The 16,705-nt window shown below is 39.3% G+C and overlaps 1 protein-coding gene across 5 annotated transcripts; it reads left to right on the forward strand.

Moving 5' to 3' along the window:
• Positions 1 to 454: 454 nt before the first annotated feature.
• LOC103146552 (serine/threonine-protein kinase PAK 2-like) lies at positions 455 to 16,202 on the forward strand. Of its 5 annotated transcripts, XM_007564533.2 has the most exons (16): positions 455 to 567; positions 659 to 732; positions 7,000 to 7,188; positions 7,293 to 7,399; positions 9,949 to 10,096; positions 10,191 to 10,207; positions 10,295 to 10,405; positions 10,538 to 10,640; positions 10,751 to 10,814; positions 11,788 to 11,836; positions 12,028 to 12,140; positions 12,221 to 12,338; positions 13,156 to 13,255; positions 13,366 to 13,562; positions 14,122 to 14,259; positions 14,822 to 16,202. In XM_007564533.2, exons 3-16 carry the CDS (start codon positions 7,017 to 7,019, stop codon positions 14,906 to 14,908), a joined length of 1,524 nt encoding a protein of 507 aa, XP_007564595.1. In that variant the 5' UTR covers positions 455 to 567; positions 659 to 732; positions 7,000 to 7,016; the 3' UTR covers positions 14,909 to 16,202. The 5 variants fall into 5 exon arrangements, with proteins under 5 accessions (XP_007564595.1, XP_007564594.1, XP_016533189.1 ...); XM_007564532.2 differs by lacking the exon at positions 659 to 732; XM_016677703.1 differs by lacking the exon at positions 455 to 567 and having other exon boundaries at positions 579 to 732.
• Positions 16,203 to 16,705: the final 503 nt, after the last annotated feature.

Below are 16,705 nucleotides of genomic sequence, written 5' to 3' on the forward strand. Positions count from 1 at the left end.
ACTGTATGAATATTTCAGAAGGAAGTCCAAGTCTGTGGCAGCATTGATTACAGTAAATAAAGAGTACGTTGTTTAAAATAGACAGCATGTGTGAGTAGAAATAAATTGGATTTTTTTTTAATTATGTCTTAACAAATCAGTAGAGTTATTTACATAAAAATGACAAATTTAGTTTGAGAAAATAAAAAAATACACTTTATATTTAAAACACCTCCACATTACTGTCAAACTAAACATTTAAAACATATTTACACTTTGATGATGTGATATTTATGCTAAACTAAGGGAAGTCATGTTATCGTCAGAATCTTTATTAATGTGAAAATATTTTCCACACACTTTTTTATTCTGAAAATCAAACATCTTCTTCCCGTGGTTGTTCCCGCGAACAAGATTTTGAGTGTTACGTAAGCCGCGAGGTAAGGAGTCGCCAGTTTGCGCCTGCGCCGTTTCGCTTCCTCTGAGCCCGGTTCCTCCCCAGACTGAGCAACAGACAGAGGGGAGAAAAACTCAGCTGGGGGCTCCCGGCGAAACACACACAACTCAGGAGCTGTGTGTCAGAAGACGGTATTATTTTTTGTTTTTGCTTTGCTCATGTTGGAATATTTTATTTCAGTATTTTAGCTTCACAATTGAACTTTATTTAAACTAAAACTAGGGTGGGACTGGACGGAGATACGAGTGTTTAGCCTCATTGAATTGAATGCCTACTTCTAAGGCCGACTGGTGCGGGTATGTAAAATCTATGCCCCTCTTGTCATTTGTTGTTTCTGCAACACTACAGAGAGAGTATTTTTGTTTTCTAATATGAAGGTATTTATTCCATACATATAAAACAAAACGGAACAAAGCTTAGTGGAGCATCCAGGGGTGTCAATGTGAGTCTGACGTCAGTAATTGCACACAACCCAGCCTCGTTTTAATTAAAACAACCCAAAAAGTTCTCTTCATTTTACAATGCGAAAATAATTTTCTTCAGATGAATTTGTATCATATGACTTTCCAAGTGTAGTACCATGTAACATGTGTAAATATGTTATACAGTGTAATGTTACCATTGGGGAGTACCACGTTACTCTTTCTACAGTGACAGTGCTACTCTTGGACTATACTAGAGGCAAAAGAAGAGTAACAACGCTACACTTGGACAATATAATAAGTGAATAATGTAATCACTCAAAAAGATCAGAAAGATCAGAAAAGATCCAACCTGAAGTAAATAGAATTGAAGTTTACTATTATTTTAATAATAACAGGGTTATTATTAAAATAATAATAGAGAGTTGTTTGTCTCTCTATTGAAATAATAGTAAAATATTCATGTGTGATTTCAATCAAGTCATTATATGATCTAACAAAAAGAAACTGGAGCTAGGTGGGACCTGCTGCCAACAGAGTAATGCATCACGCCTAAATCTGTATCTGTGATTTTTTTTCTTTTAGACTTTTAGCCCTAACCAGTGATCTGCTCAGCAAACCAAAATAGCGTACACACCTTGACTGTGTGTCCTGAGGTCACGTTTCTACCTGCTTCACACTCCCTGATTGTCAGATTTATGATTTTCAGCCCTCAAAATATTGACAGAGGGATGAGGCAGCTGTTTGAATAACAGGACAAGGTATGCAGCTGCACTCTGAGTTTGTGCTTCACTTGTAGCCAGAGCAGTGTGGTGAAAAGCATTGATAAAGTTCATGTGAACCCTGCGCCGCATCGTATGCTTTAATATCTGGCCATGGGGATGAGGTGGTTCTGTGCTCGTTAATTAGCGAGGGTGGAAGTGAGCAGTGTGTCAGCTCCAGGACTCCTTTCAGGAAGTCCTCCTCTGAATATCCTTTTATAGAAGTCGAACACAAAAGGCTTGTTGTCCACTTCCTGTAAACAGCTTGGCGGCTGTGTTTGCAGCTCTCTGGTTGGTCGGCCCGGATCCTGTGACTCTCTGGGGCTCGGGGGAGTTCCAGGATGAGGAAGTGGGCTTCCCTTGACGGCTGCCAGGCACGGGGAATAGAAAGTACTCTTGATGCACAGAGAGGGTGGAAAATAGGGAACAGAAATTATGAAAGGGCAGAGGGATGTAACTGATTGTGAGGCACATGCACGTAAAGAGCTTCTGTAAACTGAGAACAGACGGGGAACGGAGGCAGAGGTTTTACTGGCTGTCGAGAATTGAGAGTACAGATGAAACAATCAAAAGTCATGGATATGCAAATGCCAGAGTTTTAAAAAATGTTAATGTGAGTGGAGCTGAAATTTTTACTCAATTGGCAAAAAGCACACCACCCACGTTAGTTTAGTGTATGAATGTCTTTTATCAACTTCTATTTTAAACACTAAGTTGATAACATCACCAGGTTAGTTCTCCAAATGCTATTTTTATGAAAATGTAAATACTATTGACTTCTGGTTCGTTTGAAGTCTTACAATAGTTATATTACATGATGTGACACTGTCATGTGTGTCCCATTTTTTAATGTCGGTCCACACATTCGTCCGTCCGTCATCTTCCACTGACTCAGTCGGTTCTGGTACACTGACTGCATCACCCTAGATGCAGTACCAATTGACCTGCCTGTCTCCTGCTCCATTTTTCCCATCTTTAACATTTATTAATGTGTATTTACTCAACATGCAGAGTGAAAGATTTTCAATATTTTATATTTAAATGCCCCAAAACATTAGCAATCGCAAACCCTTGAATCAAGCTCTCACCCACGCTCTTGTTAGAAGATAGATGTGAAATGTTAAATGTATTTCTTACACGGCTGATCATTACATCTATTGTTTCTAGTTTTTCACACTAGGGTAGCAGACATAATACCAGAAATAATTTAATCAAATTTCCCACAATCTCTCAGTTTTTCTCATTTTTGTCCAAGACGGCTCAGCGACACTCAAGATCAGGAAGTCTCTCAGATCACCCTCTTCATTTTTTAAAGGTCACACCTGATAGTTGAATTGGTGACATATGTTTTTAAAACAGACAAGCAAAATCTGATTAACACTTGCAAAAATGATCAAATATTGCAAGGACACTAACCAATAGGATTACAGGATGAAACCACAGCAAAAACAGGGAAAGATTGTAAAAAAAAAAAAAAAACTCCAGAAATGTATTGAAAATAGACAGTAGATATAAACAATAAGCATGAAAATCAATTGAAAGGATGAAAGTGAAATACAAAGAGAATAATCATAAAGATAAGCTAATACTATGAACAAAGCAGTTTGATAGCAAGAGTTGAAATGCTGCAACAAGTTTAGAGGAAATAGAGAAAAGTGTGAGCACTTTGTAAGAGTATCATGGGCTGGAAGTAGAAATATGTCTCCTTTTTTGATAAAAGCAAATCATATTAAGAAAAAGAATATTAAACCTAAATTTTCTGACATGATGCAGTCGTAAAACCTCGCGCTGCTTGAATCTGCATCTGTCCGTTCTTATAAAAGTCTCGCTACTTAAGTCTCCAACCCTACCTGGAAGCTATATAAAAATCTTCAGCTGCTCATTATGGAGCCTCACTTGACTTGAGGAATGTGTGTTTCGAGCTGTTTCTGTGACGGACAGACATGCATGAGGCTACAGTGTGTGGTGTGTGTGTGTGTGTGTTTTGGTAAGGCGAAGTGTGAACACACCCTCCTCCAGACATCGCCGCAGCCCTGCAGCTATGGAATTCCGACTCAGGAATAACATGTCCCAACCTGGCCGCCTGCACCCAACAATCAGCGCCCCACGCACTTGAACGACCACTGGAGGCTCACGTTAGGTCTCTCAACTGGGCATAATTTTATCTTGCCTGGACAAGAAGGTGCTTGCCCCCGTGCAAGTAAGCCGAGGAATGAGGCAGCCTGCAAAGACCTGCCCTGATTGGGGTGAAAAAGAGAGGAAGAGTGGAAGCGAGAGAGCGAAGTAAGGATACGAGTGTTGAAGAAAGAAGTGCGCACATTCAGCTGGGACACAACGCTTCATTCATTGTTTGCTATATCCTCTGTAGGACACAGAGGAGGCTGCAAACAGGTGAGTCCTTGACGACTTAGACCATAAACGGAGCAAGCTGAGTGAGTCGTTTTGTGCAAGAGGTCTGTGGTGGGTTTAGATGATCTACAATGGAAAAGGTATTTATAGGCCTCTCATTTAGTCTTGCTGCTCAGGATAAAGACCAGGACACGAGTTCAGCCAACTGGTTCTGAAATGTCTCATAGAAGAAAGCAATGTATTCCCGAACAGAAATTATTTCTGAAGGGTTTTTTTTCAGCTTGTGCATTATTTTCCCAAGTTGTTCCACGTGCAACTGATCAATTGTGCATGCCGTTTATCATTGTAAAGAATTGAGTCTAGATTCAGACACTTGGAGTAGTAGAGTTTGGTTTCGGATGTAACATCTGAAGTGGGTGAGGTGTGCAAAGAACCTGCAGAAGGAGGGTTTGTGTGTGGAGAAGAGGTCATACCCACCCGAGCAACGTTTGTCACTTTTGTTCCTCTGCGAGCTCTGTCATTGGCGGTCAGACGCAGGAAGTGAGGAAACCTTTGTTTGCTTCCTGTTTCCTGTCTGTGATGTCACCCAGAGCGCAGCTTGAAGCTCACACTTGATCGAACCGCTTGCTCTGCAAGACTGGATGAGGCGCTTTTGAGGTTGATGTTTTTTTGTTTTTTTGCGTGTGCGTCTGTACGAGTGGATGAGGCTGCCTGCAATCTCAGTTTTTACCATATTAGGGTAGCAGAGGGAAGTCAATCATGGCTCCCAAAGGACTTTTACACTCATACTCTGTGCATTAGTTTTATCAGTACTGGCAAATGTAAAATTGCTTGGAAAATCACTATGAAAATTTTAATTAGATTTAACTCCATCAGCTGAAGTGCATTGTGGTGTTTTAACCGAATCACCACTCAGTCATCTGAACAAAAGCAAAAGATATATGAACTAAACATTGACCAGAAGTTTCTTGTATTGATGAAATAATTATTCATCACCAATGGTGAACGTTTTAGTTTGAAGATAATATAAAAAAAAAAACTCCACCCCAAATTTGGAGAAGCAAAAGCTTTTAAGGGGCCATATTAGGTAAAAATACTTTTTTTTTTTTTTTTTGAAGGTTTACATCATGTTTTAATGTTATTTTCTCATCAAAACATACCTGGAGTGTTGCTTTGCTTCCTTCATGCATGTGGTCTTGGTTGCCATGGGAGATTAAATGCGCCTGGGTTCACCAAGTGCCCTCTTCGAAACGCAGCTCCTCTTTGGAGCTGCAATTTCCAAGTTTCCGAGCTTCTGCCTCACAGAGCAGCCCTAACCTGCGACTCCCCCACTCAGCTCCTTCAGACTATCCAGCAACAATTAGCAAACACCTGGTGGAAGTGCACATCTGCTGAGCTCATCATACGAGCTACTTCTCAATGAAACGCTAGTAGAAACGTTGATAGAGGAGCGATGTTGTGATGACTTCCTGAAGGAGGAGGCCAATTTCAAGGCGTTAAATCGCTTCTTTTAAATCATATTTGATTTCACATTAACTGAAGACCACATAGTTACTTGATTGTGTTATAAAATTGTTTTAAGCACATAATACTGTCCCTTTAATATTTTTGCAGGCCTGTTCCCACAGTACGCAGCCACACATTTTCTGTTCCCACTTAAGCTGTGCAGAGTCTACCTGTCTGCAGCAGTCAATTAGTGGTGTTTGAAGTAAGCTCTCAACAGGTTGCTATGTAAGGACTCTGGAAACGCAGAGACACACAACTTTGTTCAAACTTACTCAGACGCAGTTAAGATTGGCCAATTGACGTATGCGTTTTGGAAACCAGAGTGCCTGAAAACCAATCCACCCACATAGAGAACATCTTAAAGCAGAAACTACTGAGCCAGTCTTCAGGAAAATCAAACAGGAATGAAAAAAGCCCCGGCCCCTTCCTCACCTGACTAAAGTGATACTGACAGCTTGTGGGTTTCTATTAAACATGACACTTTGGAGGAAGGTGTGAGTGCAGCTTTTTTAGCAGCAGCAGTCGGTTGGTTGCGGTTGCTGTTCATAAATGAAAGCTGTGAATGACCAGATCACGAAACTTCAACACTTAATAGATAGAAAGTTCAAGAATGTTACTGGATTTTTATTTTATTTTTCTAATCTTAGTGCTGCAATCACCCTCCCACACCTGTTGCTGCACAGTCAGCTGACTGAATTAAGGCTGCGCCACTTTTCAAAGACAAATTGACCAGTTTGAAAATGTTTCTAAAGGATAGTTATAGTGTGATAGCTAAAGGACTGCTGCTTGTCTGGAGTGACATAAAAACTAAACGTCACAACTACAACTGACTTTCGCTTATATTTTCGAAAAAGTAAATCAATGCTATTGATTTGTTAATCTAACTGCATTCATTAATATATTTCAGCATTTGGATTAATTGTTTTCTTTTTTTCAAATAAGAGTAATAAAACCATGCCGTGCGTTTAGCTTTAAATTGAACAAAGCTGTTGTCATTTTACTAAATGTTATATTGTGAGAACCTCATATTGAACCATGCTTGTAGCTACAGAGGCAAACTTTTATTTTACGTGTTCACACCACTTCACTGTCTGCCACTTTTCTGCACACACTCCTCTCTCTCTCTCTCTCTCACTCGCACTCACTCGCTCTCTCTCTCTTGCCTTCTTTCCTTCCTCATTCATTTGCGACTTCGAACGAGACTCGGCACGCTACTTTATTCACTCAGCTTTGCTTCCTGCTCACTCCGCTCCCTTCATACCAGCTTTTACCTTCATTTACAGCATGGACGGACTGGATAAATCTCTGTGAGTTCTCGCCTTTGCTTTCTGTCTGTTTTTACTGGTTTGCAGCTGTCTTTCTGTAGCAGCGGGGGCTGGTGTGCAACAGTTGGCTTTAGCATTGTGAAACATGAGCGAAAAACAGGAAGCTGTGAGCTCTGGGTTTTTTTCTCTCTCTTTTTTTGACGTTCAGTGAGCCTGTTGCATGGATCCTACATTTGTTGCTTCTCTTTCTGACGCTGCAGGTTGAACGTAGATGTAGATGTGTGACAGCGGAGTGTGTGAGGACAAGCCCCCCGCTCCCCCTGTCAGGATGAGTAGCCAAGGAGGAGGAGCCAAGGACCCCCAGTCGGCCAATCACAACTCTCGGCCGCTGCCGTCTGCCCCGGAGGAGAAGAAGGCCAGGAACAAAATCATCTCCATGTTTGATAAAGGTCAGATTATCACAGCATATCTCCATGCTTTACAGACTTTATGTAACAGTTAGTTAAAAGGTGGAAGAGGGGGTGAAGAATGACCTTTGACCTTATCCCTGCAGGATCTAAGAAGAAGGATAAGGACAAAGACAGGCCTGAAATCTCTTCCCCGTCAGACTTTGAACACACCATCCATGTTGGTTTTGATTCTGTCACTGGTGAATTCACTGTAAGTGTTTTATGGCTCATTACAATAACATGCAAATGTTTTCATACCCCTTGAACTGTTTCTCAATTTGCTGTATTACAACCACAAACTTCAACGTATTTTTATTAGGAACCTATGCAAACTTACTCTTTGAAAGGAAGGAAAAAAGACAGTTTTGTGTGACAAAATTAAAGCGAAGGAAGCTTAATATCGACACAATTTAACAGCACTCTTGTCTGGGGATGAACAAAACATTCACCCCGTGCTTTTTCACGGGCAAACTCTGGATTTCCATACAAAAATGACATTTTCCCCTTAATATGAGTGCAGAGTGTCTGTTTACACACCTTCAGGCGATAGGAAGTTCATCAAGTAGCACATTTACGGGACAGTTTTGAAGTGTTTGTGAAAAGCCATATTGGTGAAGTGGGTTCCTGTTGCTGCCTTTGGCATTACCTTATATTTAGAATAATATATAAACTTAAAGTTCAAGCGCAGCAGTCAAAACTAACAGATTAAACTGAAAGGAGGCCGAGGAAAGATGCGTTGTGAATTTGTCAAAACTTTTCAAAAGTAAAAATCTAAAAAGTGTGGCTTGCTTTGGGATTAACATCTCCTTACTCTGGTATCCTTTCATCAAATCCACTTCTACCAACACCTTCAGCAGACGTCTGGTTAGCACAGCCTATTTGTTTGTAAGTTAATGGGGGAAATCGATACGGCAAAAATATTATATCGAAATTTTAATACAGGTCTCTGCTTGTAAAAGCGCAACTATTACAGTGAAATCTTAACCCAGAATTTAGGTAAAAATAAATTTTGTAGTTTAGAATAAGCATATGTGAACCATCCGTAGTCCTGAGGTTGCAGCTACAAGATCTGTACTATTTGTAGAGCATAAATGATCATTGATATGAAAGGATATAATTATTTTGAGACAAGTAATCCTTTGATCAAAATCAAAACCATCCACTTAAGTGTGTAACTAACTCCTCTCTGACCTGCGTTGCCATGGTGATTCTGCAGGGTTGTTATGGCTTTGTCTATAATTTATTTGTGGATGCAGGAAACAAAAGCTGTAAAATAGGAACCGTTTGGTTTCTGTGATATATTTTGGATTTCATTGTGACATTATCGGCATTAAATCTCATTTAAATGCTTATGTTCTCCTTTAGTATCAACTCAGCTGTGGTTCTGGTTCTGTCTCATTTGGTTCTGGTTCTGTCTCACTTCTGTCTCACTCTGATTATGAAGCTTAATGTTTATTTTTTTATAGTAGAGTTCCTTTATTTTTATTTATGTGACTTATGAACTTCTTAATTTATTTAGCTCCTCTCCTTCCTTTTTTCCCCAACAGGATGGTCACACAAAAGCAAGTTAAAGTTAGATTACTTTCGTTTTTCAGTGATTTAACCGTTTCCACACCCCCACTCAACATCTAATCTCTTAAAATCAGCCTCGTGTTTTGCAGATATTGTCATTAATTTCTATGTAAACGTGAACTGCAGCTGCAATTTCGCTTTTGAAATTTTTGAAAATTTGTGGCCAGTCAGCTTTACAGGAACCTTTTTGTAAAAAAAAAAAAAAAAAAGATTTTTGTATAATTATGTAAAAACTACTACTATTACTACTTTTTTTTAATGAAACATTTTGCTCTCCTTTTTAAAAAAAATTAATCAAAATGTTCAGAAACATTTTAATAAATAATCCACAACTGTTTTGCTGCGTTATGTTGTGACACAGAGGCCCGATTTCTCTCAGTCACATTTTAAAATGGGAAAGACTGGAGAACATGCCGCTTAACTACGGCAGATATGTGTTTGTTTCATAAATCACGAAGTGGTTTAACTCATCTAAACTAATCCGTGTCTGCAGCTGGATCAGGCAAAACCTTGAGAAAAAAGACGACAAAATTCAAAACAAAAACTACTAAAATTATATATTTAAAACAGAAAAGCAACAATTATTACTACTACTGTAGCATAATTCAACATATTGATTATTGTAGTGAACATAATGTTATATACAGCTTTTTTCTTTGAGATGATTTTTGTTGTAAATTGATGCTACATAAATAAACTGAAGTGAATATCTATGTTATCATTTTGATCAAAGATGAGACACAGAGGCTCGTCATACTTTAATCTTGGTTTCGCTGTGGTGCTTTTGAGTTTTTATCTTAAAAGAGAGCTTAACATAATTATGCTAAAATGCAGGTTTTTTTTTTTTTTTTTACATTTGAGCAGCTTTAAAGGTTTTAAGTGTATCTCTAAGGGGAGATGGAGTCAAGATTGCAAAGAACTTGATATCTTCTTCATAACTTTTCAGGGGGAGTCCCTTGAATTTCCTGCTAGAATTGAGACCGGCCTTATTTAGGTCTAAACTTTATGATTTAGTCTTTAACTTTAAAAACTTAAAGTTAAATCGGCCTCAGAACCCATCACGTTATGTAACTGATCTCTTGTGATTCGGAGCCGTGGGCTGTTTTAGCGCCGTGTTACGGTGTGTTTTTATCTTTAAAGAGGAGACACAGATCAGTAAACGCTTTGCCTCCATGTTTGCGTGTGCAGGGAATGCCGGAGCAGTGGGCCCGGCTCCTTCAGAACTCCAACATCAGTCCGTCGGAGCAGAAACAGAACCCGCAGGCGGTCCTCGACGTTCTCAAGTTCTACGACTCCACCAGCGGAAAACAGAAGTACATGGATGTTCCTACTTCAGGTCAGTTTCCCATCTTTACAGCAAACAACTTGCAGACTAGTTTTGTAGCTGTGCTTTAAACTTTTCTTTTCCCCCCTTTTTTTTCCTCCTTCAGATAAAGATTCTCAGTTGGTAAGTAGCATTTTTCATTACTTTAACAAAGTAATTCATTTTCCCTGAGCTTCATTTTGTTTTGTTTGCATTTTGTTACTGTTGCAGCCGGGCAAGAAAGATACGACTACTTCTCCGTTAGCCAGAGACGGCGATGACGACGAGGACGACGATACACCGCCTCCGGTCGTGGCGCCACGGCCAGCGCACACAAAATCCGTGAGCATGGTTTGGTTATAGATGATCCTACTTTTATGATTATTAACCTGAAATAACTAGAACTTCATCCCACAATTCACAGTTCCTTTAAAACGACGTAAATCTACTTTTTCCTGCTTGTTTTTTTTAAAGATGTACACAAGGCCGGCCCAAGAAACAGAAAGTCCCAAGGCAGCTGACCAACAGAAAGCGAAGGGAGGCAAGATGACTGATGAAGAAATAATGGAAAAGCTAAGTAAGTTTAACACACACACACACACACACTTAAATTCAGACATATAAAAAAAACACACCTGCATTTGTTTCTGCCTACTTACTACCTTTTTTGTCTTTGTGACATTTTAGGAAGTATCGTCAGTGTCGGAGACCCTAAAAAGAAATATACTCGCTACGAAAAGATCGGCCAGGGGTGAGTCAGGATTTAAGCTGAAAACACACGAAGAAAATGTCAAAACTTTGAAAGAAGATGTCTATCAAAGAGGAAGTCATACACAGTTTCAGACGGAGAGTTACATAAACTCATCTAATGCATAAATATCATGTTATTTTTGTCTTTAGCAATGAATTTGAGCTGCTCTTATTCCAGGATATAAAGGCTAGAATTTAATTTATTCAGGATGTTCAGGAGGAACACAAGAACAAAGACTCAAGCCTGTTATGAACTTGAGATTGCTAAAACAGTAGAGCGACTTTAATGCAGATGGAGAAGGTCGTTTGTAATCCCCCTACTCAAAATTCACAGCTGCTCACGTCTTCTGGAGAAACAATTTATAGTCAGACGTGACAAAGATTGAGCTGTTTGGTCACAATAAGAAGAAGTTAGTAGCTTTTCCTTGAATCAACAGCTGGATGGTTTGAAACGTCACCAGAAGTGAGACTTGCAGCAGGATGATAATTAAAAACACACATCAGCACCTGCTGGGAATGGAAAACGCAGGCTGACATTATCTGAGGATTTATGGACAAAACCCAGGACTGCGACAGCAAACCAAGCAGTTTGACTTTGTTCAAACATACCTCTAGACTCACACTAGAAGATGTTGATGGCAACAAAAACTGTGTAGCTTTCCTGCATCCTTATCATCCCAGTTTTACTGAGAGAGTATGTACTTATTTGAGCATGAAATACATTTTCTATTTTACTGAATAAAAGACAACCCACAATAAATTCAAACCTGTGCACCTCTACTTAACTTAATTAATTAAGGTTGGATAGTCTGTCCTCCTTGAAAATGTAGTTCAAATGATTCATCAAAAGGTCAAAATTGACAGAGTTGATGTCTATGATGAGTAGATTTAAACCTCTGACTGGATCTGCACGCCAAACGAGACAAAAACAACTGAACACTTTTGATTTACACTTTGATTTCTTTTTCTTTCAGGGCTTCTGGTACAGTTTACACAGCCATAGACGTTGCCACAGGACAAGAGGTTAGCTTGTCCTGTCTTATCTCTGCCCAAACAAAGACTTTCTTGATTTTCTCCTCCGTTTCTGATTCTTTATTTGACTTTTTCAAGGAGCAACTCGGTAAAAAAAAAACGTTGGGATCAGCAATTGTCTGATCTGAAATCGGAATCCGAATGCTAATCTACTAACGTTTATTAAACGCTGTGATTTGCAGGTGGCCATCAAGCAGATCAACCTGCAGAAGCAGCCAAAGAAAGAGCTCATCATCAATGAAATCCTGGTCATGAAAGAGCTGAAGAACCCCAACATTGTCAACTTCGTAGACAGGTAACACTTGCTATAAAGTATGAGTGAACACGGAGCGCTCGGTTCGCAGCACCAAGCTTTTGCTTTGACTTTCTGTGCAGTTTCCTGGTCGGGGACGAGCTTTACGTGGTGATGGAGTATCTGGCCGGCGGCTCTCTAACTGACGTTGTGACGGAGACGTGCATGGACGAGGCTCAGATTGCTGCCGTCTGCAGAGAGGTAAAGCTCGACTCGCACCGATAAGAGAACCTGCATGAAACTTGTCAAAACTGGGTTGAATTTAGATGGCAGAAAACAGGCTCACTCAGACATGCTTAACTGGGAAGTTTTACTCCTGTACTGCATTTTTCAGATTGTTTTGAGACGCTGCTCTGCAAAAGCTCTCATACCCACTTTTTTTTTTTTTCATGCTGCAACCACAAACCTCAATGTGACCTATTGTGATTTTTTTGTGATTCATGGTATTAATCTTTGTTGGGGTTTTTTTTAATATACAAACCTGAAAAGTGCGGTGTGCATTTGAATTCAACCCCTCTTATTCCAGTTGACGTATCATTAGCCACAAGACAGATAAGCATGTGGAAGAATTGTGCTCTGGACTGATGAGAGGAAATAATTATTTTTTGCCCTGCCTGCAAAATGCCAGGGATAGCCGACACTAAAACTGCCTGAAGGCAAAAGTTTAGATGGATTTATTCATGTTTGAATGGTTCAGTCAAAGTCCACAGTTAAGATTCTGTGGCAAGAATGGAATGTTTGTAGACGTCATTCATTTAATGAGTGAGTTTTGCCATTTTTCACTAGAAGATGTGCAGAATTGTTAAAAAAAAAGTACCCAGAAGTTCCAGTTCTCAATATGCACTACCTTGTGTTGGCCTATTGCATAAAATCCTCCCAAAAAATGCTGAACGTTCTGGTTGTAACATCACAAAATATGGGGAAATTCAAGAGGTGTTGATACTTTTGCAAGGCACTGCATTTGTAAGCGCTGTACGTTTGGCAACTCGCTTCATTTCCTCACTCTTTCTCTGCTCAGGTCCTTCAGGCTTTGGAGTTTCTTCACGCCAACCAGGTCATCCACAGAGACATCAAGAGCGACAACGTACTTCTCGGGATGGACGGATCAGTCAAACTCAGTAAGGAATGATTTGTTCATCCGCAGTCGCAGACTGAGAAACTCATTTATGTCGAGTGCAATCAGACATCCCCGTCATAAATCTCAACTCACTTTTTTGTGTTTCTGCAGCCGACTTCGGCTTCTGCGCTCAGATCACCCCGGAGCAGAGCAAGCGCAGCACCATGGTGGGGACGCCGTACTGGATGGCTCCAGAGGTGGTGACCAGAAAGGCTTATGGACCCAAAGTGGACATTTGGTCTCTGGGCATCATGGCCATAGAAATGGTGGAGGGGGAGCCTCCATATCTCAATGAGAATCCTCTCAGGGTAGGTGCAGACCAGAAGGACAAATAATCAGTCAGTTGTTCAAGATTAAAATTTCTATTTACCTGTCAGTGTGTGCAAGCATTTAAAAAGCCCCACAGCATGTTCCTGTCACTACAATCAATTATGTGTAAATGCAGAGTCAAAATATTTGCATTCTTTACAAGATGCTGATACTCGAGGAGATATCTCTGAAATTAATGATTGGATATAATTCGTAGTTAATGAACCCAAATCATCAATGCTTTTAGGATTCTTTTTAGTTTTTCTTCTCCTTATCACAGAGACTTTTCCACATCTGCTAAATCTAAGAACCTTTCTCTTGCGCCCCCATGTGGCTGACAGTTGAATGCGCGAGTTTAATAGCTCATTTAAAAAAAAGAAGTAAAACTTCCAGCATGGACTTGGTGATTTCTGGAAACATCTGTATCATAAATGTAAATTAATAAATAGAAAGTATTTTTAGAAGTTTTAGTTTGATAATCTGGTATAAATGTAAAAATGTACTGTTAAAAAAATATAATGTTGTATTTTCTAAGCGCTCCTTTGCTCTTTTCTCCAGGCGTTGTATTTAATCGCCACCAACGGGACTCCTGAGCTGCAGAACCCAGAGAAGTTGACTCCTGTTTTCAGGTCCTTCCTGTCCAGCTCTCTGGAGATGGACGTGGAAAAACGAGGGTCTGGCAAAGAGTTGCTGCAGGTAAAACAAAAGCTGTTTACTTTAGTCGTCTTTAATGCTTGTGAAAGTTTAATACTATGTATTTCAGGTATGTAGGAGAATCCGTTCTTATGGTTTTTAGCCTCTTTATAAAAAAAAAGTGTGGTTTTCTCCAACCACAGGAACTCGATGAGGAGCAATAAATCTCATTTGCTTAATTCCAAGACATGATATGAGTCAGGATGTTTGTGGCAGACTATTAACGTTGTTTATGTTTAACCAGTTCCTGAACTGAATGGCAAATAAAATAGTGTTTAGTGATTTCATATTGGAACATCAGGCGGTTAAAAGTATTTTACGTGCATTCTCCTGCAAATATCGCCTCCTAATTGTTTATTTGTGACATAAAATTGAATATGTACTGTAGATGTAGATGAACTAGAAGTTAGTCCAAGACGACATCTTTAACAAGATTTCAGTCTGAACTGATAAATATAAAAATGACTTTTAGCAGGAGAAACTCATTGAATCTTGAAAAATGCACAGTTTGAGTATATATTATCATTATTTCATCTGAGTTAATCTCTTGCATCCGTTTCTCTAGCATCCCTTCCTGAAGCAGGCGAAACCTCTGTCCAGTCTAACCCCTCTCATCCTGGCAGCCAAGGAGGCAATGAAGAGCAATCGCTAACCCTCCGCCTTGATTTCAGAGACTTTAAAACAAACACGGACCACCAACTGTCTCCCAGCGGTCCGTGTGTGTGATCATGAGAAGTCTACCGATGTTTTGTTTTTCTAGTCGTCATAAAATGCTGCTCCACTTTCCTCGTGTTTCTGGACTGATGATCTACTAATTTTCCATTTGTGCCTTGCTCCAAAGCCGCGCGAAGCCAAAGGAAGTTCCCTGTTAGTTGTTGCCTTGTGTTTCTTGAAGCATGTCCAAAACACAACATCGGTCCGGCTTGAGAATCTTTACATATTAAGAATTTCATCGTACAAAGGGAGCGCTACTAAAATCCACTTAATTATGCAGGACAAGTTTGATCCTAGACGGTGTTTATTGGGGAACATTCAGAACTCTGTTATTTGGTCCCTCCAGCTACTTTTCCTGGTGATCTGTGGTTACATGATGAGATCTGAATGAAATTTAAAACCTCTGCTGTGCTGGGGCCCAGAATGGGACAGTGTTCTCTTTGTGCAGTGGAAAAAAACACATCAGTGTCCTTCTTGTAACCCTAAATGTCAGTACAACTGAGTAATTACATTACTTGATGCAGACACAATCTATGCAATCTCATCTGAATGCAGGTTATTTTTTCAAAATGTTTTTCTTTTATTCTGCAAAGCCTTAAAGCCAAATGTGTTTCTTTGTATGATTGTTCTTCTGCATGTTTATCTTCTTTGCTGTTCATCACCTGATCTTTGTACAACACAATTATCATCTGTAGTATATTAAATGTTACACTGGAGGAGTTTTTTTATATATATATTGTCTGTATATTATGTAATGTCTTGTATTTTTAACAACTGATAATATATATATAAATATACATTGTTACTTCATTGTTCTAGCTAACAGCATGGGACATTTTTAAATTGATATTCAGGAAATCTGTGTTCTGGTTCAGTTCAATTCAGAAGTACGCTACTGATCCCAAAGAGAAATTAAATGTTGTTGTGACTCGTATTAATTCAAGATTCTTTAAGGATTTATTGCAGATGGTGAGAAGGACTTCATGTAGCAGTCTGTATTACAGTGAATTTGGAGGAGTCTCTGACTGAAGACACTCTGTTTATCTGTTATTCTCCTACCGTACATTAAATTTCCAATTTATCAGAGAACCAACAGTAAAATCAACAATCCAACTATGTTTCACATCTATGACCAAAAGGTTGAACTTTGTGATTCATGAATTAAGCAACGCTTGGCCCTAAATAAAATCCTAAGAGTTGTTAAATTATTAATAAACTTGGAGCTGAAGGGATTTGTGTCTCATTAATGATTACAATTAAACTCAGGACTGGATCTTATGCACAAAGACAGATGAAGTCATGATATGTTGAAATGGAGGCAGAGTGAGAATATAACACTATCAATGCAGATTCATTTTAAACAGAGTAATGTTGGCACTGTAAATAGCAAACACAGTAGATCTAGACAGGAATGTTTAGGGAGTAAATGTCTGGAATCTGATTTTCAGTCATTACAGATTTAAGAGGACATCTGCTACATAAAAATGTCATCTGCATATAAATGCATTCCACCATATGCAGATGACACAAGCATTTATCTTCCAAAAGAGGTTGAGTTGCACCTGTATTGTCTCATGTCAGTAAAACTGAAGTATGAACGGAGTCAAGCTTGTAAAGCTGGAATGAAGACACAGCAGAGATATTAATCTTTGGAACCAGTTATGTTAGAATCATGTGTTACTGAATCTTGAAGAAAGAGAAAGGAAGTAAGAAAACACTGTTTTTCACAAACACT

This window comes from Poecilia formosa, unplaced genomic scaffold, assembly GCF_000485575.1.
Source record: "Poecilia formosa unplaced genomic scaffold, Poecilia_formosa-5.1.2 Scaffold160, whole genome shotgun sequence".
NCBI classification, from domain to species: domain Eukaryota; kingdom Metazoa; phylum Chordata; class Actinopteri; order Cyprinodontiformes; family Poeciliidae; genus Poecilia; species Poecilia formosa.

Bases quoted from the DNA above. Each gene is read 5' to 3' on its own strand.
- LOC103146552 (XM_007564533.2), top strand. From the start codon at position 7,017: ATGTGTGACAGCGGAGTGTGTGAGGACAAGCCCCCCGCTCCCCCTGTC. The intron at 10,815-11,787 runs GTGAGTCAGGAT...TTTTTCTTTCAG, and splicing joins TACGAAAAGATCGGCCAGGG to GGCTTCTGGTACAGTTTACA. The intron at 13,563-14,121 runs GTAGGTGCAGAC...TCTTTTCTCCAG, and splicing joins TCAATGAGAATCCTCTCAGG to GCGTTGTATTTAATCGCCAC.